The sequence below is a fragment of the Macaca thibetana genome, chromosome 1 (genome assembly GCF_024542745.1).
Source record: "Macaca thibetana thibetana isolate TM-01 chromosome 1, ASM2454274v1, whole genome shotgun sequence".
Lineage (NCBI taxonomy): Eukaryota > Metazoa > Chordata > Mammalia > Primates > Cercopithecidae > Macaca > Macaca thibetana.
The window spans coordinates 51,009,581-51,033,972 of NC_065578.1; the positions used below are offsets into that span (position 1 = coordinate 51,009,581).

The 24,392-nt window shown below is 35.9% G+C and overlaps 1 protein-coding gene across 4 annotated transcripts in view; it reads right to left on the reverse strand.

Moving 5' to 3' along the window:
- Positions 1 to 24,392, reverse strand: part of NRDC (nardilysin convertase) — a 98,838-nt gene that overhangs the window by 25,147 nt on the left and 49,299 nt on the right. For 2 of the 4 annotated variants that reach the window (XM_050802660.1, XM_050802662.1), the window contains exons 4-13: positions 23,341 to 23,410; positions 23,103 to 23,184; positions 21,021 to 21,174; positions 14,488 to 14,561; positions 10,247 to 10,342; positions 8,627 to 8,749; positions 6,460 to 6,517; positions 4,753 to 4,826; positions 3,010 to 3,079; positions 1,271 to 1,348 (exon numbers count right to left, since the gene is read on the reverse strand). In XM_050802660.1, the coding sequence (XP_050658617.1) occupies positions 1,271 to 1,348; positions 3,010 to 3,079; positions 4,753 to 4,826; positions 6,460 to 6,517; positions 8,627 to 8,749; positions 10,247 to 10,342; positions 14,488 to 14,561; positions 21,021 to 21,174; positions 23,103 to 23,184; positions 23,341 to 23,410 (879 nt within the window). The remainder of the gene's footprint in view (positions 1 to 1,270; positions 1,349 to 3,009; positions 3,080 to 4,752; positions 4,827 to 6,459; positions 6,518 to 8,626; positions 8,750 to 10,246; positions 10,343 to 14,487; positions 14,562 to 21,020; positions 21,175 to 23,102; positions 23,185 to 23,340; positions 23,411 to 24,392) is intronic. The other 2 variants (XM_050802663.1, XM_050802661.1) reach the window with 1 other exon arrangement.

Sequence of the window (24,392 nt, forward strand, 5' to 3'; positions counted from 1 at the left end):
TTTGTTTAATGCAAATACGAACAGATACGGCAACATAGTAAAACATTAACAGCTTTATTAAACGAAAACCATTCCTTTTGAAGAGAACAGCACAAAGTATTAAAATGATGGCTGCTGGAAAGCATTTTGCTTACCTTTTTTTTTTTTTTTTTTTTTTTTTAAATAAAGACAGTGTCTTACAATGTTGCCCAGGCTGGTCTCAAACTCCTGGGCTCAAGCAATCCTCCACCTCAGCCTCCCAAGTGCTGGAATTACAGGCGAGAGCCACCGCGCCCAGCCTCACCATTTTTGAACCTGACTCCTAGGAGAGGCCTTAAGACACTTCTAATACATACTTACATCGAATGTCAAGTGAGTTCTTTAAGGCTGTTAGCTAACCTACATAGGTTGTCTAAGGAACAAGCAATGAGACTATACCTTTCTCTGACTAGATTAATTCTGAAAAATTACAAAGAGAGGACACCAGAATAGAGTCTGAAATTCTAATAAAGCTCAGTCAGGTAGAAACGTTGTGCACAGCTCAAAGCATATAACATATATTGTGTAAGGTACATAGGAACCCAGTATCATTAGTTTATTATTTTATAGTTAACTCTGCCCTCTTAGTTCTCTTTGAATGTTCTAGTACACACAAGTGTCTTAAAAATATTTATTTAAATTTCTCATCTATCCTTCCATTCTCATACTATTTCATTTATAGAAAAATCAAACAAGGAATTACTTTAATGTATTAGTCCTGATTATAAAATTATATTTCTATTATTGGGCTACAGGTGACTTAAACAGGTGCTTTAATGCTCAGGAAACATTCTGCTAACATGGCTGCATATACCATTTGCAGTCCCATCTATTAATTATGATTTACCTACCCAATGAAGTTTTCATTAAAGTCCAGCTTTGGGGTTGGGAAAACCTGGAGATCCATAGCATTTAAATAACTGATTTTTTTTACCATTCAGTCAAATATAAATTATTGATTAGAGCTAATTCTTTTACGTAATTCTGGAATCTATTACTTTCATTTATGATTTTTTTAAATTTTGTGTACAAATAACTTCCAATAATGGGCTAAAAGGTAGCTTACAAGGAAATACACAAATATAATATGGATATTAAAATAATATAAGTTATTAAAATGACTATAACTAAGCATTAAATCTTATTCTAGGCTTCCTGGCAGCTAAAGTAAAAGAATGCATTATATAATACTTAATGTCTATTATTTTTCAGAGATTGCTATACTGAAAATACTTATTAATTGAATACTTGCTTTTTCCTAAGGAAAGAAAGAATGCTGCCTTTGCCTTCATGTCCAACCAGCCAGGATATATAATGAAGTGGCTTCACCCTTTTAAAAAAATTTAATGGTTAGAAGAAAAAAAAAAAGGTATAAATACACCAGAAAATCTTACCTCTAAGGCTACAATAATTTGAAAATATAATCATAAACTTATTCTCACATATGTCCACTAAACATGAAATTGTAATTAATTTAATAGCAGGAAGATAAAAACAGAAAATATAGTAAAATTAACTCTTTCATTTGAGATTACTGAAGAGTACAATCATCCCAAAATTTAAGGGCACTACTTTTTCTCTTGGACACCAAACTTACCTGCTCTCATGATAAATCTTTTTGCTTTCCCCAAAATGAAATGTAGATTCCTTATCGGTTTAGAACCTAATATAGGTATGAATCACTGTCTGTAAAGCTTTTGGTACTATATTGGGCTCTGTGGTAAAGTGAAATGTGTTACTCAAAGGGTCAGAAAATCTTGATTCTAGTTTTAGTTTTTCCTTTAAGTAAATCATGACCTTGAGCAAGATACTGAACTGTATTCTTTTTCTCTTCACTTGCCCAACTACTTACTGAGTTTTCATGAAAATGCAGTAACAAGTATAAAAATGCTTTATCACATACTAATAATATAATAGTCCGAGTAATTGTGCACATGCTGTTCAAACTGTCTTTCCCACTGGCTTCTACTGTAATTTTGTTAAAAGTATTCCTACCACAAAGACATACAGAAAAAAATTTAGTTTTCTGTCTATTTCTGTATATATGAGAAAATTTAATTAGGTTACAGTTAAATTCTGTAAATTCTTGAAAGTCAAGATATGATTTTCAACTACGTTAAGCAATCCTTAAAGCCCATACAACCTTGTTTAAAATATGAATTTGGCTGGGCACAGTGGCTCATGTCTGTAATCTCAGCACTTTGGGGAGGCCAAGCTGGGTGGACTGCTTGAGCCCCATCCGCCTCCCAAAAAAGTTAAATTTTTACCAGTTGATTAGCATGTATTTCTAATTAGAAAAGCATTTGTAGGCACTGACTGATGCTTATCTTAAATAACTCTCTGGCCCATGCTATACTGCTCATATAAGATAACTATATAGACAAGTAGAATCCTTTCCTAATTTGCATAAACCTGCCCTAATTCAGAGGAGTAAATCCTTGGGATTTATGTACCTAGTCGTATTACCCGTCCAAATTATTATTATTTTGAGACACAGTCTTGCTTTGTCGCCCAGGATGGAGTGCTGTGGCGCAATATCAACTCACAGCAACCTCCACCTCTCAGGTTCAAACAATTCTCATGCCTGAGCCACCTGAGTAGCTGGGATTACAGGTGTGTGTTACCATGCCTGGCTAGTTTTTTGATATTTTTAGTCGAGACAGGGTTTTGCCATGTTGGCCAGTCTGCCAGGCCCAAATTATTTAACTTTACTTTTGACAAGATCAAAACAAATTACAAAAGTTAGCATTCACACTAAACACTTAATATCAAAGACTTAAGAAAGGCCACTATAACTGAGAAAGCTCTAGTTTTTATATCCAAAAAATAGTAAAATACATAGCAAGGCTTGAAAGCTCCTGGAGTAATCAAGTTCCAGGTTACTGCATTGCTGTTTATAAATTCAGAACCCCCAAACTTAAACCATTTAGCATGCTTTAAAAATGATTCTCACTCGGTTCTAATGAAGTAAATTTTCCCTTAAACTCTTACCTGTAATGTTGCTGTTGAGGAGGAAGTGCCCATGTGATGGTCAGAGCATGAATTTTTCTGATTGGAACAACTAAACAAAAATATTTTCCAGAAGAACAGATATAAGTGTTTCTCTATAACTTTTACTATATTACAAAAATGTTTAAAATTCAATATATTTATCTTCCAGTAAACAAGGGAAGGTTAAGGACAACGCACTTATTATTTCAACTTGCCAATTTTCCAATTCGAATAATGCAGTTTTTGTAAATTTCTTTTTTATTTGGTTTCAGAGGTAGAGAAAGCAGGGATAAAAGAACTATGAGGATATGAAATGCTGCTGTGTATGGATCTCTTCTTGCAAGAAAGGATACAAAACTAGGAGTCAGGAGACCCATGGCTGAAATCCAGTCCTACCCCTATCTTGCTATATGTGCTTATATGACCTGAGAAAATCACTTGCATTTAAATCTTTCTGAATCTGTTTACTCACAGTAAAATGAGTGAGTTGGGTTAAAGTATCTCTAGGATTCTTCCCAATGCTATTATTCTATGAATAGGAAAACTAAAACCAGAAAGAATACAATCAAAAATAAGTTGTCTCTGGAAAGAGTTAGCTTAATATTAACAGAACGGAGCCAGCAGCTGAAGGGTGTAACAAAACAGTCACTGATTAGAGGAAAGGAAAAGGAAAGAGACTGGTAACGGGCTGAAGAAGGAGGAAATACCTAAAGTAATTAGTAAAAAGAGAAAAAAAAAAATCTGTCATGATAGAATAAAGAAAGAGAGATAGTGAAATAAGAATGTTTCTGCAATATTCACTATAGGCAAATTGTTAAGTAAATTGTAATGTAATCACACAACTCATTATGTAGTTATTACAGGTATACTATTAAATGAAACAAAGCAGGAGACAGAATTATATATATATTTTAATCTCAACTTTGTTAAGAAAATATACCTATTAGAAAATCAGAAAGAAATCTGGAAGCCAGACTTGGTGGCTCACGCCTGTAATCCCAACACTGTGGGAGGTGAAGGCAGGCGGATCACTTGAGGCCAGGAGTTCGAGACCAGCCTGGCCAACACGGTGAAACCCCGTCTCTACTAAAAATATAAAAATCAGCTGGGCATAGTGGTGAGCACCTGTAATCGCTGCCACTCGGGAGGCTGAGGCAGGAGAATCACTTGAACCTGAGAGGCGAAGCAGTGAGCTGAGATCGTGCCATTGCACTCCAGCCTGGGCAACAGAGCGAGACTCTGTCTCCAAAAAACAACAAAAAAGAAATCCGATACAAATGACTTCTCTTGATGGTAAGATTTAAGGGTGATTTTTCTCCCATTTCTTGACATTTTATATTTTTATTTAGCAAATATTGCTTTCACAAAAAGGAAACGATTTCCAAAGTGTTTTCCCTCTCCTCTATTTTCATTCATTTAAAGGCAAAAAAGAGCAGAATATAAATAAAATGAAACATGAATGAAATTTAACAAAACGGAGAATAAAAGGGAAGAAACGTAAAGCAAGGAGAAAGCATGAAATAGACTGAAGTAGCAGCAGGGCACCAGAATCAAACAATCTGCAGCTAGTCAATGGTCTGCTATCTATTATTAATTAGATCTCCATTGCCCATCTACTCCCTTTCCAACCCAGCTGTATTTTCTGTTGTGTTCTCATTTTCAATGAAAATTGGCAGCCTCAATTAGGTTATGGAGAATGTGCTAAAATTATTTCAAACAGTTTTAAACTTTTGGTTCACAAACCTCTATAAAGTTTGTTAAATGCTGGTGTGTCAAACGGATCCGTTAAATGGCCAAAGTTTGGTCTGGGTAACCCACTGAAAATAAAACAAATACATACAAATTTAATTGCAAAAGCCTTTATAAGCAATATATTTAGGGATATCTAACTGAGAGATATTTATAATCTATTCTACATACTCCTTCTTGGAAAGCATTCCAGGCATGAACAAACAGATGGCAACACAGCCACAAAATCTTCAGTTACACAATCTGTTCTTAGCGTCAGCCCAATAACTCAAAAGTCTTCACAACTCAAGAGATAGAGAAGAATGAATTTAAAGGACCCCCTCTCACCCCAATATTTACTGACCTATCAGCCCCATTTAATTTCAGTTCTCCTCCTAGACAAAGCCATTTCAGAAAGAAACTTACACTAGAGATAATACTTTTTTAAAATCAACAATTATACATGAAGTGAATATTAGGTATAAAGCACTATATCAGGCACTGTGGTATTTAAAAGACTTGGTCCCTCCTAGGGGCTTCTACTCTGGTTGAAGATATTGTAACTTTAATATTTCTTCCAAAACACAGTCGATGCAAATTAGTATTAAATGCCTTGAAGAATTTTTAACCTGTCTAATTAAGGAACCAAAGTTATTAGTGAATAACATATGAGATTTTTTTTTAATGCTCATCAGGGATTGACAGAACCTAATTAATTCCTCTATTAAATATACCTCTGATTTTATTAAAGTTTCACATTTGACATTTCCATAGTTCACACTCAAGACTTCTAATCAGAAAAAAAAAAAAAGCTCCACAAATTTCTCATGCTTTTGATTACCTTTACATACCAAAAAGCACTGCTAATTATCAATGGCAATTCATATAAAGCCAAATCAATAATAACCAATCAGTTGTCATTATAAATTATTCTAACGTTTTATGCTAGTTTCTTTCATAAATTTCAAATAATTATGTATTAGAAGAATAACTGGGAAAATCCACAGGTTACTCATCCGATGCAAGAAAAAATATCTGTTTTCATTAATTTTGTTAAAATGCAAACTACTAGGTATGGAAAGAAAGATTTCATTGCTTCAGAATTAAATTTTTTGTAAACTTTGTAACAAAACTGTAGCAGTAATGTATCTTTTAAATATTTGTACTATTTTGATGAATTTGAGTTGGAGAAAAAATGTTTATATCATCCTGAACTGAAACTCTACATACAATTTCTTATAAAAGAACATCTGGTTTGACTATATGAAATAGGAGTTTTTCAGGCAGTATGGAAAGTCAGTCATCATCTAAAAGATTATTTCTTTTATGGGGAAAACCAGTGCAATATCCAAACAACTGACGTAAAAAAAACAAATTTTCAGAATACAGTTTGTCCCAATGAGGGGGATGTAAGTGTGCATATTCTTCTGCCTCTCAGATAGTATTTTCTTTTGTATCACAGGAAAGCTCTAAATAAATGTAAAAGGAGGCATAAATTTTTCAGAATTATTGCTTACTATATACATTTACAAGCCTGTAAATTTTGAACTATGGAAACTTGGCTTGTCATCTTAGTTTACCCACTCAAATACTGTGTGATTTTGACATTCATTAAGTTTGTTTAGGTCTTAATTCTATCACCTGTGTAAAAATGAAAAAGCATACAAGATAATGGTCTCTTTAACTCTGAAGGTGTATGATGTATGAAAATAGATATCTTACTTGTTTGGTATCTGAGAGAAGATTTCAGTCACCCACTTTTCCAAAGTATCCAGTGTTTCTTGAGAGGGGAGGACAGGGAAGACACAGGAAAATACAATGACATTATTCAAGGTAGAAATGCAATTAGATTTCTCAGAGATCTTTAGCTAAAAAACAAAGGGTTATTTTAATTTGGCCATTACTTGCCACTCCTGAATGGATTAATAGGAAAAATAACAGTAGAAAAGAAAACCTTATGACACAGAGAATTCTATGAGACTCCTTTATTTCTCCCTGGTAAAGTTAGAAAATGCATACAAGTTTAACAAAAAAAATATATCTTTAGCATTAGGCTAGTGTGAAGAACCAAGAGATAAGATTATGCCAACCATCCTACGCCCATTCCAAAACTTACATCCTCTTGGAAGGCTTCTCCATACTAACCCATATTACATTAACCTCTCCTTTCTGCCATCTCATCAGTACTTTTATATTCCACTTGTTTTACATTAATTTACACTTGCTGAGGTTTTAACTCATAGGTCTTCTTTTTAGTCTTTATATATATATAAATCATACGTATATATGATTTATGTTTTCCTTTGATTCACTTCTTATATTTAATAAGAAATTCTTTTGAAATTTATAGTAAAAAAACAAGATCTAAATGAAAAAGGGAACTTTTTGCTTTATCTGAGTGACCATCATTGAAGAGTATTTGTTAGTTCTACCAGGCACATGAATTTCACTAATTCTCAATAGAGAACCCCATTATATAAAACATGGGATTTAGACTAATGGACTTCTGAATCTATATTATACTATTTATATAGATGTTTGACTCTTAAATGGTATAATTAATGCTTAAACTCTAAATTCTATGAAATCTACATTGTACATAGTTTTCATCAAAACTCTAGCCTAGGCACAGTGGCTGGGGCCAGTAATCCCAGCTATCTCAGAGGCAGAGGCAGGAGGATCACCTGAGCCCAGGCATTTGAGGCTACGGTGAGCTATGATTGTGTCACTGCACTATAGCCTGAATGACAGAGCAAAACCCTGTCTTGTTAAACAACAAAAACTCTAGGACTTGTTTTAAAATTTTGAAATAAGCATTAATAAGCTCTTATATCTGTCATCACAGAGGAAGAAAATACAAAAGAAACGGAATAACTAGTTCAAGAAAAACACATGGAATTATTTGCAAACACAATAATCAAAAATCATGAATTAACTTGTATACCAAATATGGAATTACCTAATTTAGCAAATGTAAAAGGAACCTAGAAGCAATTTGAACAAAAGAATCTACCATACCATGTAACTTTACCTTCAAGTCAACTTTAGTGAACTCATTTTGATCATAAATGCAAAAATGTTTTACATGTAAGTACCAAGTCAGATTTGATCTTAATTTTGGCAATGTAAAAAGCAAACTTTATAAAAAGGGGAATCACATTAGGGTGAGAGGATTAGCCTTTCAAACAGAAATGTGCAAACTATAAGGTATGTTAAATGGAATAATTTAGCAATTTACTGACTTTGAAAAACAAGTAGGTTGAAATGTAAAGAAAACAAAAGAAAGCTTCCATGATTTCCTTAATGAGAAAAAGTTAATGTGAGTTACTGAAGACAATGATCAAAGAAGGAAAATAGAGATATTCATCAGTCTTTACATTTAAGATACTTCTGCCACTGAGGTATTCACCAGTATTTTATATTTAAGATACTTCTGCCATTGTCACCATGATCAATCTCAATTAATCATGCCATTTTTACAGGACCTTATGTAAGAATGAACAAACCAACACTTTGCACTGTAAGAGTTTGTAATTACTAGAGAGTAAATGTAAAACTACAGACACAATTGCAGCTGAAGGTGGCTTAAAAGATCAATTCATGACCTATTAGAATGTTAATACATTCATAGACCAGCCTACATATCTTATCTTACAAATAAGACCTATTTCTGTAAGAGATTTGCTTGAGCATCTCATCATCTTGTGTTTCCCTGAGCTTTGCCACTAGCTATGTGACATCTCCAAGTTCTGATTTCCTTTACCTTGTATTAAGGTCAAGCACTAAAGTAATTAATAGTACAATAGTACACTGCAACACCGATACAGGCAAACAAATCCTAAGAAAGCACTACTTCAGGGTAACTCTAAGAGCCATAATAAATAGTTACCTTTGGATTGAACCACTAAAGTCATGTAATGAGCAGAGTAGTAACGCATCCAGAATTCTCTCAATCTAGCATGTGTATCAATATTATTCTTTTTTGGCTCATGCTTGAGCGTCTCAGCATTTCCTATAAAAGAATGAAAAAAATCATAGATATAACTAAGTTCACTTTGTTAAGTCTTCTACATCATCAATGCATACTTAGCTACCATACATGATTAATGAAATAACCCAAGTGACTCAAGAATATTGAACCAGTGTGCAATAATGTATTAACATTAATGAGACAAAAATGCATAAGAAACAATTCTGAAGTATATTTTAATATCCAAGGAATTAATCTCTGGTTGGGAAAACCTTAAAAAAACAGACAATAACTCCCTAAGCTTCCTTGCTTAATAATTAGTCCAGCAGTATTCAATCCAGGTTCTTTCTAATTATTTTAATAATAGGTTTGTGTAATTCTTTTTTTTTTTTTTTTTAAGACAGCATTTTGCTCTTGTTGCCCAGGCTGGAGTGCAATAGCATGATCTCAGCTCACCGCAACCTCTGCCTCCTGGGTTCAAGCAATTCTCCTGCCTCAGCCTCCCAAGTAGCTGGGACTACAGGCGTGCACCACCACACCCGGCTAATTTTTGTATTTTTAGTAGAGACGGGGTTTCACCATCTTGGCCAGGCTGGTCTCAAACTCCTGACCTCATGATCCACCCGCCTTGGCCTCCCAAAGTGCTGGGATTACAGGTGTGAGCCACCGTGCCCAGCTAATTCTTAAAAATAAAACACATGAAGCAAGAATGCCCTATAAAATGTATATAACTGTACAGAAATATACAGGGAAACAAAGCACCCTTTAAAGAATCATTTAGATCATCTCGTCCTAAATTTTACTCTGTAGTCAACAGGATTAATATGAGGCTGTAACTAAATCCTACCACTAAGAAAATGCCATTATGAAAAACAGACACCAGTTAAACAGTTTACCAGATGAACAAAATTAAGTCACAGTTAAAAAAACTCTTACAGAAACCACTGCTAACTCTGTTGACAAATGGACATGTCAGGCTGAGGTAGAGCGCGGACTTTATAATCAGATAAACAGATGTCCAAATCTCACATCCACCACTTACTAGCTGTGTGATTTAAACAAATTACATAACTTGACTGAAATTTAAAACAGAGATGGGGGTCTCACTATGTTGCCAAGGCTGGTTTTGAACTGGGCTCAAGTGATTCTCCCACCTCAGCCTCCCAAAGCATTGGGATTACAGGTGTGAACCACCACGCCTGGCCTAAACCTGTTTATCTTTAAATGGAGATGATAATGGTACCTATCTCTGAACATTGTGATAATGATCAAATGAAATAATTCATGTAGTGCTAGCATAGTATCTGGCACTTCAAAAGCATTCACAAAATGTAAGGTATTATTCTTGCTATATTCATTGTTAGAGAACCAAATACTGGCATATTTAACAACTTCGTGTTTGAAAGGCTAACTAGCTATCCTAAAAGGCAAAGGGTACCTAGGGGCTCCAGCTTTATAATTTTCAATTCCTTATCAACTTTTCTTATTCTAAATCTTAACAAGAAAATATGAAATAAGATGATGTATTTAGTATCTTACCCCAAAAAAATTTTCCCATAGGATGTCCAGGTCTAGCAAGGCTTCCAAACAACATTTCCTTTCTGTTTGCATCAGAAGGCCTTGCAAGTTGATATTCTGTCAATTTTAAAGAAACACGTAATAAAACAAAATTCAGTATCTCCTTTATTATATGGAAATTCAAACTTACAGAACAGAAAGCAAGGAAGTAACAAAAATTAACTTTATGAATCACGTGTTATAAGACTGAAGTGAGAAACTCAGTGATCCAGGCCTGGCTCTATGACTTAATATGACCTGTAATTTTGGGTAAATCAATTCAGCTTACCAGAGTTTTACCCTTATTTTTCAAATGAAACACAAGGTAGTTAATGATCTGAAAGTTTCAGCTCTAGGATGCTATGTACAAGATTTTACTGATGAAAATGCTCATAAAATATTAAGCCTTGTATCTGGGAACTTGGTCATATATATTGTTTAAATTTCTTCCGAAAGCAACTATGTTAGTAATAAAGTATGATGGCTAAGAACAATCACTTTGAAGTCAGAAATACCTTGGCTACCGCTAAAGACTGAATGTTTGTGTCCCCCCTACCCAAAATTTCTACGTTGAAACTTAATCCCCAATGTGATGGTATTTGGAGGTAGGGCCAATGAGAAATGGTTAGGTAATGAGGGCAGAGCCCTCATGAATGGATTAGTGCTTTGTAAAAGAGACCTCAGAGTGCTCCCTTGCCCCTTCTGCTGTATGAGGACAAAGAGTGAAGGCAGTTGTCTATGAACCAGAGAGCTGTCACCAGACACATCTGCCAGTTCTTTGATCTTGGACTTCTCAGCCTCCAAAACTGTAAGAAACAATTCTGTTGTTTATAAGCCACCCGGTGTGTGGGATTCTGTTATGGCAGCCCAAATGGACTAAAAACCGCTAGAATTGCAGTTCTGACACTAAGCTCAATAACCTTGAGGAAGATCTAATGTACCTGATTCCATTCCTCCAAAACTGTAAGAAAATAAATGTTTTATTTCAAGCCACCACATTTCTGCAATAACAGGTAATACAGCAGACATGTAAACATATCTACGAAAAGTGACTTAAGACCCCTTGTAACTGATAAAAATAGAGTATAAATAGCTGAACACTTAGAGACCACATTTGGAAAGGAAACAAACATTAAAAATAAAGAAGTAAGTAAATAAAACTAGAGACTGCACTTTGACACATAATTAAGATTTAAAAAGGCATTGGACATGCCTTTCATCTCAATCAGTAAGACACACTATGTAGACAATTATATATGTTTATATGAGTATAAACTATCATTAAAATAAAAAGTCAATTACTAAAAATAATTTCTCGGCCAGGTGCGGTGGCCTACGCCTGTAATCCCAGCACCTTGGGAGGCCAAGGCGGGCGGATTACGAGGTCAGGAGATCGAGACCATCCTGGCTAACACCGTGAAACCCCGTCTCTACTAAAAATACAAAAAAAAATAGCAGGGCGTGGTGGCAGGCGCCTGTAGTCCCAGCTTCTCAGGACGTTGAGGGAGAAGAATGGCGTGAACCTGGGAGGTGGAGCTTGCAGTGAGCCAAGATCGCGCCACTGCACTTCAGCCTGGGTGACAGAGACTCTGTCTCAAAACAATAATAATAATAATTTCTCCAGGCCAGGTACAGTGGCTCACACCTGTAATCACAGCACTTTGGGAGGCCGAGGCGGGCAGATCATGAGGTCAAGAGATCGAGACCCTCCTGGCCAACATGGGGAAACCCATCTCTATTAAAAATACAAAAATTAGCTGGGCATGGTGGCACGCACCTATAGTCCCAGCTACTTGGGAGGCTAAGGCAGAATTGCTTGAATCCAGGAGGTAGAGGTTACAGTGAGCCAAGATAGAGCCACTGCACACCAGCCTGGGCAACAGAGCAAGATTCGGTCTCAAAAATAATAATAATAATTTCTCCATAATCTCCTCTTAGCAATAAAAAAATTCTTTTTCTTTTTTTTTTTTTTTGAGACGGAATCTTCGGAATCTTGCTCTGTCGCCAGGCTGGAATACAGTGGTGCTAATCTCAGCTCACTCCAACCTCCGCCTCCCGGGTTCAAGCAATTCCCCTGCCTCAGTCTCCCAAGTAGCTGGGACTACAGGTGCACAACACCACGCCCAGCTAATTTTTGGTATTTTAGTAGAGACGGGGTTTCTCCATGTTGGCCAGGATGGTCTCAATTTCCTGACCTCGTGATCCGCCCGCCTTGGCCTCCCAAATTAATTCTATTTTTAAAACCTACCATGTGGATATGTTATATGAGCTTCTGTTATTAAATGTATTCAGGTAAGGTGCAGTGGCTCATGCCTGTAATCCCAGCACTTTGGGAGGCTGAAGCACGCAGATCACCTGAGGTCAGGAGTTCAAGACCAGCCTGGCCAACATAGTGAAACCCCATCTCTACTAAAAATACAAAAACTAGCTGTGCATGGTGGCAGGCACCTGTAGTCCCAGCTACTTGGGAGGCTGAGGCAGAAGAACCACTCAAGCTCAGGAGTTAGAGGCTGCAGTGAGCTGAGATTGCACTACTGCACTCCAGCCTGGGCAACAGAGCAAGACTGTGTCTCAAAAAATAAATAAAATAAAAATAAATATATTCAAGGAAATTATAAAAGACTGAACAAATCTACTTGCATTGTGCAAATAAACGTTTATAAATGTATGTGTACAAATCCTTCATTGAAAGATTAGACCAAAAACTGATATGAGTATAGGGAACAATAACCTAGTGATGAAGTTACCACTAGTTAACAAATTTAAAAGCCAGGACAGAAAGAATCTCTTCCATATGCAGGTGGAGACAAATAAAGGAAAAGGAAAATGACCCTATAAGATGAATCTGCCAGAGCTGTTGAAGGCTCAACAGTCTTCATTTTTTTATACATGGACCTGGCCATCCAATCATGCAGACAACTAAAGAGATGTGAATGAGACAAGTAAAATCTGAAAGACAGAAGAAAGATTGTCCCATCTGAATAGACTAGAAAAAAATAACACCTGATTACTGAGCTTTCAAAACTGGTTAATAAGTAATTTATTGCATCAGTTACAACTGTTGGATCAGATTGAAATCTACGTCTCCTACCATTAAAAAAAAAAAAAAAAAAAAAAAAAAGAAAGAAACAAATGAACAAAAGCACAACAGAATTTTTACTTTAGTTCAGCATAAACCAAAACTCCATACTGTGTTGTATATACATATATATTTCTTTCAGCATAATTTTTCAAAGCATAATAAAATATATTCTGGTTTAAAATTGTAAAATCTACTTAAAGGTCTGCTTGTTTAAACACTGGTGTCAACCCACTCTAGAAACTGTATAAAGAAAAACATACTAGAAAGCACCTAGTTCTTGAGTCTCAAAATACGGAAAGTGCTTTTACAGTTATCCTCAGTTGTTTTGCTTTTTCATCCATTCAACAGGTTTTAACTGGGTTTAAGGTAAAACAGACGCTGTGCTAGGCAAGTGAAAAAATGAAGAAAATAAATCCTTGATTTCCAAGGAGCTACTATAGCTAGAAGGAGCCTAACTATTCCATCCTCTTTTACAAATAAACTGAATGCCACAGCTAGAGACACTTCTGTAAGTTAAACAGGGGTCTGCTGACTTCCAGATAGATCACTCTAGCCATCTGTTAGTTTACTCAGCCTAGTAAATGCTTTAAATCACTATTAGAACTAGACACTGCATCAAACCAAGGAGGAAAATACTACAAAAAGTGCAACAAATACAGAGACTTGCACTCGCTATAAGCCAAGCCTAACCTATATGAACTGGAAGTCCCCTCAAGTCTAGTATTAAATGTTTCTAATACCTAAATAAATCAAGCAGGGATAATATACAATGGTGATATTTATTGGTACTATGTAATTAAGGAATATTTATAGCACAGAGCTATAATGAAGCCTCACCCTATATAAGCACATTGTTTTCCTCTATAGTCTTCAATCTTTGAATCTCAAAAGATTAGCCCCTATGGTAAAACCTTCAAAAAACAAAGGATGAAAAAACTAAAATCCACTATCCCTTTCATTTACTTCAAATCTACACTGAATTAGACGTTTAATGACTTCAGGAATAAACACAACACATATTTCAATTTAGTACTTTAAAATATAAAGATAAAATGGTCTAGAGATAGAGAAGGATAAATGTAATAAGTAATTGGTTTCATGAAGGAAAAAACTGTAGTTACACATAAAGTACTCCTCTTACCACTATCAACAGCTTCAACTTCACGGTCAATTGCATCTCTGATCATTAGTGGATGGATGAAGAACTGGGCCCATCTGAACAAAAAACAAAACTGGCATTTCTGTTTTTGTTCACTTTCATCAATCAACATCTATTATTTTAATTAAGAAACTTACTAAGTTGGAGATTTAATTCACAATCCTAAGTATATAAAATCTAAATAATCTGCATTTCTGTATTTTAAACGAGTATCTACACATGTTACTTTAACTTTTTCATTGTGAAATATATTTAATAACAATCATACAGAAAAGTTAATAAAATATGAACATATAAACGACATCTGAGTGGCCCACCCAGGTGAAGAAACAGACCATAGTCAACACTCTAGAAGCACCTGGCTCACACCCTTACCTCATGAAATATCCTGAATGTATAGTAGTAATTTCTCTCCTTTTCTTTATAGTTTTATTACCTATATATCTATTTATAAACCAATATTTATCAGCCCTTTGTATTTCCATTATCAACCCTTAGGAGCCTTTTCAGAAATTTTCTCCTATTCATTCCTTTGTAAAACTGTAATACCACAGATAGTCTATTTATGTAATGTTATGTATATCTATGTTTTTATAGAGAGAGTACATAAAGCTTACTTTTTTAGTTCAATGCAAGGTTACAAATGACTAAAAACATTTCAGTTAAAAGTTAAATCAGAATTTTAAAGACTTGGTATTTAAGTTAATCTTATAATTTTATCTGCTTTTTAAATTAATTTTTAATTATATAAACTGTGATGTATCAAATTACACATACAAATTCCACTTATATAAATATATAATAGCAATGCAATTAAATTGTTAAAAATTATTCAAAAATTGGTGTTTTTCCAGCAAAATAAAACAATTTAAAAAATTAATTTCCTAAAATGTTAACTTTTTTTTTTCTTATATAGTGTCTCACTCTATCACTCAGGCTAGAATGCAGTGCCACAATCACTGCTCACTGTGGCCTCAAACTGCCGGGTTCAGGCAATCCTCCTGCCTCAACCTCCGAAGTAGCTGAGACTAGAGATGTGCACTACTATTTTTTTTTTTAATCTTTAAATTTTTTGTAGAGACGGGGTCTCCCTACATTGCTCAGGCTTAATAAATTTTTAACTTTTGCTTGCAATAAGGTAACTTTTAACTTAACTACCTGCTAGATATACTGGGGCATTTTTTTTCTTTTCAGTACTTGGTATGATTAATGATGGGTTGGATAATTTCTGTTGACTTAAATAATGAAACTAATTTTATTTAATTATGTCACCCAGACTGGAGTGTGTAGTGGCACATCATGGCTCACTGGAGCCTTGACCTCCCCAGGCTCAGGTGATCCTCCCACCTCAGCATCCCAAGTAGCTAAGGCTACAGGCATGCACCATCATGCCCTGCTAACTTTTTCCCTACACCATGTTACCCAGGCTGGTCTCCAGCTCCTGGGCTCAAGTAATCCACCTGCCTTGGCCTTCCAAAGTGCTGGGATTACAGGCATGAGTCATCATGCCCAGCCTACTAACATTCCTAAAAGATATTTTTATTTAGTGTACAATTTGTGATTCTAGTTATTAGTTGGTAGTTATTTTTCTTCAGAGCACTGAGGTTAAGTAGTCATCTGTAAGTGTAACTCATCTTCCTTTGAAGAAAATTTTCTCGTTTATCTGGCAAAAATTTTCTATATTTCTTCTAATGTATCCTTTTGGAAGTTATTAGACTTTAATCTCTGATTTGATGTCTTACAACAGGTTCTGAAAATTTTCCAGTGATCAACCCTTCAAATGTTGTCTCTACTTCAATTTTCTCTCTCCTCCTTCTAGGACTCCAAGTAAAATATATGGGATATTTTCATTCTATCCTCTATGCCTTATATTCTTTGTATTTTTAATTTTGTGCTATATGCTATATTTGGGTTATATATGTTCTTTATGCTATATTTGGGTTAATTCCTTCTGGTTTATCTTCTGGCTTACTAATTCTATCTTCAACTCTATTTACTCTTAAACTTGTCCATTACTTTTTCAATTTTTTATCATAGTTCAGTTCCAGATGTATCCTTTCATTTTACAAATCTCCTAGGTCATATTTACAGTTTCTTTTTCCTTGCAAGTATATTCAAATTTGTCCTTTTTTTTTTTTTTTTTTTTGAGATGGAGTCTCGCTCTGTCACCCAAGCTGGAGTGCAGTGGCACTACCTTGGCTCACTGCAACCTCTGCCTCCCAGGTTCAAGTGATTCTCTTGCCTCACAGCCTCCTGAATAGCTGGGGCTACAGGCGCCCGCCACCGGACCCAGCAAATTTTTGTATTTTTAGTAGATATGGGGTTTCACCATATTAGCCAGGCTGGTTTCAAACTCCTGACCTGGGGTGATCCACCCGCGTCGGCCTCCCAAAGTACTGAGATTACAGGCAATGAGCCACCACGTCTGGCCTTTATTTCTTAAAAAATAGAAAGTATAATTATTTTAGAAATTGTGTGTAACTATGCCAATACTTGAGATGTCTAAGAACCTGTTTGTGTCATCTGTTCTCAATCATGTTGCATTATTTTCCTGAGTACCTGCTTATTTTTGACTGAATGTTGGTTATTTTACTTGAAAAAATATTTGTAACAATTTAGGGCCTAGGAGGAAGGCATCTTCCTTTTGAGAGGGCTTATGTTTGCTTCTCCCAGGCTCCTGGGAACACTACCAGCTCTGGCCCATGAAGCCACAATCAAGACTTCGGGTTCCCCATAATACTTAGGCACTTGGAATCTAGGCTGTAAGTACCCAGGATGCCTCATCCATTTCCACAAGCTGAAGGTGAAGATTCTGTATTCCCAGCTTATAATGGGGAGGGTTTCCTGTTAGAAGTGGACATCCTAAGCTTTGGTATTTGTCACTCTTACCATGAAATACTGATAAAATAAAGTTCAAATTTACTGAAAATAGAAGATGCCACCATGGTAAAGATGGCTTCCATGCTCACTTACTGGAGTAAAAATTTAGTCATTTCCTCAGCTGTTTATTTAAATGATCCAAGATACTTATAAACAATGTGGCCTGTGTGAGGGAATCAGATTTTGCTAACCTATTAAAAACAGGTACTTAATCCATGTTATATAAGAGCATATTACACATGTATAAAGGCTTTTCATTCCTTATACATTGTAGAAGTATATTATTATAGCATTTATTATAGTATTTGCATCCTATAATGCTCTACTTATGGTAAAAATTTATGATTCGATATTCTCATTAATTTATCCTATTAATGCAGTGGCTTTCTTCTTATTAATTGGGTGGCTTTCTTTTTAAATAAAAATAAATGTGTAAGGTGATATTCTTAGATGCTGAAGCAGTCCTTGTACAAAATATTTTAGAACAACTCTTTAAAAGGAAACAAAACAAACTTCTTAATTACATTTTATATCAAATTTCATAATCTCTGAGATAGCCAGAATGTATTCATATCATACATACTATTTGCCTATCCTTTTCCCCAATAAAATCAGTTATTTTTCCTTCTTTATATATGGACATAGCTAAATATAAAGTTGTAAAAATTCAACTTGTCTTCTGCTTAAGATTTCTTCACACATACAAAGACCTGTTTGGATTTTGTAAAACTTAAGAGCTGAGAACTCTGTAACAAGAGCAAAGATGCAGTTTTCTTCAGAGTTATATAGTTAAAGTCTCCTCTGAAGGTATTGCTGATCCTGTCTAAATTTATAGGAAAGATCATCTCAGGCACCATTTGCATTGCCTTCACTAATTTATCTTTTTTTTTTTTTTTTTTTTGGAGACAGGGTCTCGGTCCATCACCGAGGCTGGAGTACAGTGGTGCGATCTCAGCTCACTGCAACCTCTGTCTCCCAGGTTCAAACAATTCTCGTGCCTCAGCCTCTCAAGCAGCTGGGATTACAGGCCTGCTTCACCACACCCAGCTAATTTTTGTATTTTCAGTAGAGATGGGGTTTCACCATGTTGGCCAGGCTGGTCTCAAATTCCTGGGCTCAAGTGATCCGCACACCTTGGCCTCCCAAAGTGCTCAACTATAGGCATCAGGTTGCAGTCAGCTAAGATCACACCACTGCACTCTAGCCTGGGCAACAGAGTGAGACTCTGTCTCCAAAAAAAAAAAAAAAAAAAAAAAAGTGGCATATGCTTCCAATTTATAGGAATATGTCCAAAAGATTTTTCGAGATCAAATTAATCTCTTAAGAAAAGAGATATTTTCTTTTTACCTTTTTTATTTTGTTTTTGAGCAGAGTCCCACTCTGTCACTCAGGCTGGAGCGTTATGCCACGATTTCAGCTCACTGCAACCTCCACCTCCTGGATTCAAGCGATTCTCCTGTCTCAGCCTCCCAAGTAGCTGGGATTACATGCACATGCGACCAAGCCCAGCTAATTTTTGTATTTTTAGTAGAGACAGGGTTTCACCGTGTTGGCCAGGCTGACCTCGAACTCCTGGCCTCAAGTGATCCCCCCGCCTCGGCCCCCAAAAGTGCTGTGATTACAGGTGTGAGCCACCGCACCAGGCCAATTTTTTTTTAAATATTAGATCTCTGCCATGTTTTGCAATTTTTTTTTTGGTCGTTTATCTTTTGATTTTATGGTAATTTTTGCTATAAAGGAACTGCATTAATTCATTTAACAAATCTGAGTATTTACCAAATTCTTGATTTGCAGATGTATTAACAAAAAATAGACAAAAATTCCTACTCTGAAGGAGCTTGCATCATACTAGACAAATGTGAGGTTTCTTTCTTTTTTTTTTTTAACATTTCAATCTTGCATATATCTAGAATTAGGTATAACTTTTTTCTGCTTTTCTACTTTTTTCCAGTGTAGACTTTGGTTTGCAACCATATAATCTCAAACTTCTACTATTGTACTGACAAACTTTCTGGAAAACAATTTTGCAATGAATTTCGAAAGCTTAAAGAAAAAAAAACAAGTCTTAAAATTATATTTGCAAATATATTCAGCAATTTCACTTCTTAGAACTTAATATAAATAATTAAGAATATTCACAGAGATCACGATAGTCATCACACCATTACAGTATTAGAAAACTGGAAACAACTCAAGTGTCCAATCACATGTAACTCGTTAAACACCTTATGGTACTTCTATACAATGTAAATAACATATAATCACTAAAAATCATGTTTTATAAATTATATAAGTTAAAATGATATATCTTGTTTAAAATTAATTATAGGCCGGGCATGGTGGCTCACGCCTGTAATCTCAGCACTTTGGGAGGCCGAGGTGGGTGGATCACGAGGTCAAGAGATCTAGACCATCCTGGCCAACATGGTGAAACCCTGTCTCTACTAAAAATATAAAAATTAGCTGGGCGTGGTGGCGCATGCCTGTAGTCCCAACTACTCGGGAGGCTGAGGCAAGAGAATTGCTTGAACCTGGGAGGCGCAGGTTGCAGTGAGCCAAGATCGCGCCACTGCACTCATGCCTGGTGACAGAGCAAGACTCCGTCTCAAAAACAAACAAACAAACAAACAAAAAATTAATTATAAAAGGGTATGAACAATATGATCAGTATACGTTAATAAATATAGATGGGTCTATACCAAAACATCAATGGTGGTTATCTCTAGATTGTAAAATTAGAGGCAATCTTATCCTTTTTTGGCTTCTCTGTTTCTCCATATTTTCTACTAAATTCTGTTTTTTAAATGGTTGGGCAAAGTGGCTCACACCTATAATCCCAGCACTTTGAGAGGCTGAGGCAGGAGGATTACTTGAGGCCAGGAGTTTGAAACCAGCCTGGGCAATACAGTGAGACCCCCAATTCTACAAAAAATTTGAAAGTTAACTGGGGTGGTGGCACATTCAGCCCAGGAGACTGAGGTTGCACTGAGCCATGCATTCATGCAATTGATGGCCAGTCATACCATTGCACTCCAGCCTAGGCAGCACAGCAAGACCATATCTCTTTAAAAAAAAAAAAAAAAAAAATATATATATATATATATATAAAAAATAGTCAATAGAGAATACATTATTAATAAAATTAATAAAACCCAAAAGGTGTTGAGTTTTATTTTAATCTTTAATACAAAGACTATGTATAATAGAATAAGAGTCAAAGTGTATTTAATAGTTTAACAGCTTTTTTCTCCAAATAAAGTTTTGTCACCCAGACTGGAGTGCAGTGGTGTGAATGTAGCTCACTACAGCATCGAATTCCTGGACCCAAGCAATCCTTCCACCTCAGCCTCCTGAGTAGCAAGGACTACAGGCACTCATCATCATGCTTGGTTAATTTTTTATTTACTTATTTTTGTAAAGACAAGTTCTCACTATTTTGTCCAGGCTGGTCTCAAATTACTGGCTTTAAGCACTCCTTCTACCTCAGCCTCCTAAAGTACTTGAGTTACAGGCATGAGTCACCATGCCTGGTCCAAGTAAAGTACTGTGACAATTCTACAGTACAAGAATACTCTATTTACATTTGCAAAGTATTATTAGATCATTAAAATTAAAATATATTTAGAGTTAGTTACCTGTCAAGGGCTTCCTTGAAGTACTTCCTCTGGACATCAAACTGAAAGACTGTGCGTTCACAATCAGTTGAGGCATTATCACTACCCCCGTGCTTCTTCAGGAAGGCATCAAACCCATTCTCATCTGGATATTTCAAACTACCCATGAATACCACTAAATGGAAAGAACACAAAGTCACACAACACAAAGATATAGACAATATTTTTATCATGTATAAACTTTCTTATATGCAAAGAAAAACTGAAAGAAAATAGATCAACACATCAAATGGTTATGTCTGAATTTTTTTTTTTCTTTGAGACAGAGTCTCACTCTGTTGCCCAGGATGGAGCACAGTGATGCAATCTTGGCTCACTGCAACCTCTGCCTCTTGGGTTCAAGTGATTCTTGTGCCTCAGCCTCCCAAGTAGCTGGGATTACAGGCATGTGCCACCATGCCCAGCTAATTTTTGTATTTTTAGTAGACATGGGGTTTCACCAGGTTAGCCAGGCTGGTCTCCAACTCCTGACCTCAAGTGACCTGCCCACCTCGGCCTCCCAAAGTGCTGGGATTACAGGTGTGAGCCACCACACCCGACCCTAAATAATACTTTCTTAATTATACTTGTTTTTTTAACTTTCTATAACGCTCGTGTTACTTTTATACTAAAAAAAAAAACAAATATTTCATCTTTAAAGAAAGATAAGACAAACATAAAATTTATAAAGAGATCAAAAAGATTTAAATCTAAATAGGTTAAAATGTATCTTTAATTAATTAGATTAAAATTCAAACAAATCCACAAACATGTATGCAGATTAACTGCTACTGCTTTTACAATTTAATCTCTTTAATTAAATTTAAGGAGATTAAAATTTAAGCACAAACATATGCAGATTAATTGCTACTATAAAAATTTACAAAGTAAGAAGTACCCTCAAATACTTTAGAAAACCAGACCATTAAAAAATGAGTAATTTAAAATAAATATTTGTAAAATAAAAATAAATATTTGTAACTATATAACATCCACATAGGGTTTTTTGGTTTGTTTTTGAGCTGGAGTCTCACTCCGTCGCCCAGGCTGGAGTGCAATGGCGCGATCTCGGCTCACTGTAACCTCTGCCTCTCGGGTTCAAGCGATTCTCCTGACTCAGCCTCCAGAGTGCCTGGAATTATAGGTGTGTGCCATCATGCCCAGCTAACTTTTGCATTTCTGTAGAGATGGGGTTTCACCATGTTGGCCAGGTTGGTCTCAAACTCCGGACCTCAGGTGATCCACCTGCCTTGGCTTCCCAAAGTGCTGGGATTACAGGAGTGAGCCACCATGCCTGGCCCCACATAGGTTTTATTTAGGCACATTCCAAATTAAATGAAAAGTTTCTATTGTTTTGTTTTTATATTAATCATGCCTTTTGAATTTCTAGTTTTTTTCTGTTTTTTTTATTGAGACGGAGTCTCGCTCTATCACCCAAGTTGGAGTACAGTGGCACAACCTCAGCTCACTGCAACCTCCACCTCCCAGGTTTAAGCGATTCTCTTGCCTCAGACTCCCGAGTAGATGGGATTACAGGTGCATGCCACCACACCCGACTAATTTTTGTATTTTTAGTAGAGACGGGGTTTCACCATGTTGGCCAGCTGGTCTCGAACTCCTGACTTCAAGTGATCCACCCACCTCAGCCTCCCAAAGTGCTGGGATTACAGGTGTGAACCACCTCACCCAGGGAATTCCCATAGTTCTGATGCTTTGGCTAGGGGCCTTGCTAACCCTGGAAGGGACTGCCCTCCCCAGGACTGGCCATTTCCTGGAAAATGGCAATCATTTCCTGATCTGTTGGCCTTAACACAGCTCAACAATAGTGACATCTACAGTTTAAAAGTTTTCTATGTGGTTTCATTCTAATTTTCAATATAAGTACAATCAGATTAAGTTTTCCCCATGACATTCATAAATCAAGGATTTTTTCTTAGCCTTTTCTCTTGCTAAATATATCATACTTCTGCCAAATCAATTATGAATCTCTGACATCAATTCATATAAGTTCAGAGGTGGAAAAAAAAACCACACACCAGGGAATGATATTTTACAAATTCTTACTGTGCTCCAAAAAGTGTGCCAGCCCCGGCAGGTCATCTGGATCAGCAAAACTCCCAACTCCAACACAAAGAGCCGCTGCAGACTGGAGTAATTAGAACACATACAAATAGTTGAGTCAACCCTAAAGGAATAATATTCGCATCTTATCTTAAGGATTCATTTGGAGATGGATGCTTTCCAATAAGAGTAACAAAATTCTTTCCCTGAGAATCAGGAGGAGCAGCAAAGTGAAACTCACCAGAACTGTGTCAGTTTCACCCTGCTGCTCCTCCTCTTGCCATCCTGCCAAATGCTGAACAGGTGCAGACCTAAGGAAAAAAAGCAGAAACAGACAGAAAAAAAGGGAAGAGGGACTGGACAGCCCACCCAAATACCACTTCACGTCAGCATTTCAGAATTCTGAACCAAGTTTTTCCCCTGAATTATTAGATTTTGGAAATCTGCGGAAGTAACATATCTAGGTAGATATCTCTGAAGGTCTCTAAGCAATTAAAAGCTTTGTGTTGAGTGACTCAGTTACTAGATGTGAAACCTCTCAACATGTAACTCAGAAAATTTTGTTAAGATAGAATAAGATAACATTTTAGGAAAACATCTAACAAAAATAGTAAGTGATAAAAAAGATAAAATCAGTAGCTATTAAAAAATATAACTAAATGTTAAAAAGGCTTTTTAGTTCTTCACTTCTAATTGAAGATATATAGCATACATTACTTATCAGTATATATTCCAATACTTTGGGAAAATCAGAGTTTTTAACAAAATTGATGGCCAAGAGGTACACCAAATTGCACTTCAAATTATTGTTTTTTTGTTTGTTTGTTTTGTTTTGTTTATTAAGACGGGGTATTGCTATGAGGCCCAGGCTGGTCTCAAACTCCTGGACTCAAACAATCCTTCCACCTCAGCCCCTCAAAGTGCTGGGATTATAGGCGTGAGCCACTGCACCCGAAGTATTGGGGCATAATTACAGTAAGTTAAAAGACAAAAACAGGAGAAAAAAACAGTCAATTTGAATCCTTGAAGATAGAAAGGTGAATTATTAACTTTCCCAAATTTGTTTGTTTTCTTCAAACTTTGAAAATGTCAATTTTACAGGGCTAACATATTTGGTGAAACAGATTGTTTTGATAAAGTTACCCTCTTAAAAAAAGAGCTTTTCAAAAATAGCATGTACCTAGCATAAAGTCTAGCCATGTTTCAGAAAATGAAAGTGTGTTTTCAGAAGAACCAAACAGCCTCGCTTGATACTATAAACCCCGTTTTGAAGACTTAGGCACATAAACTCAG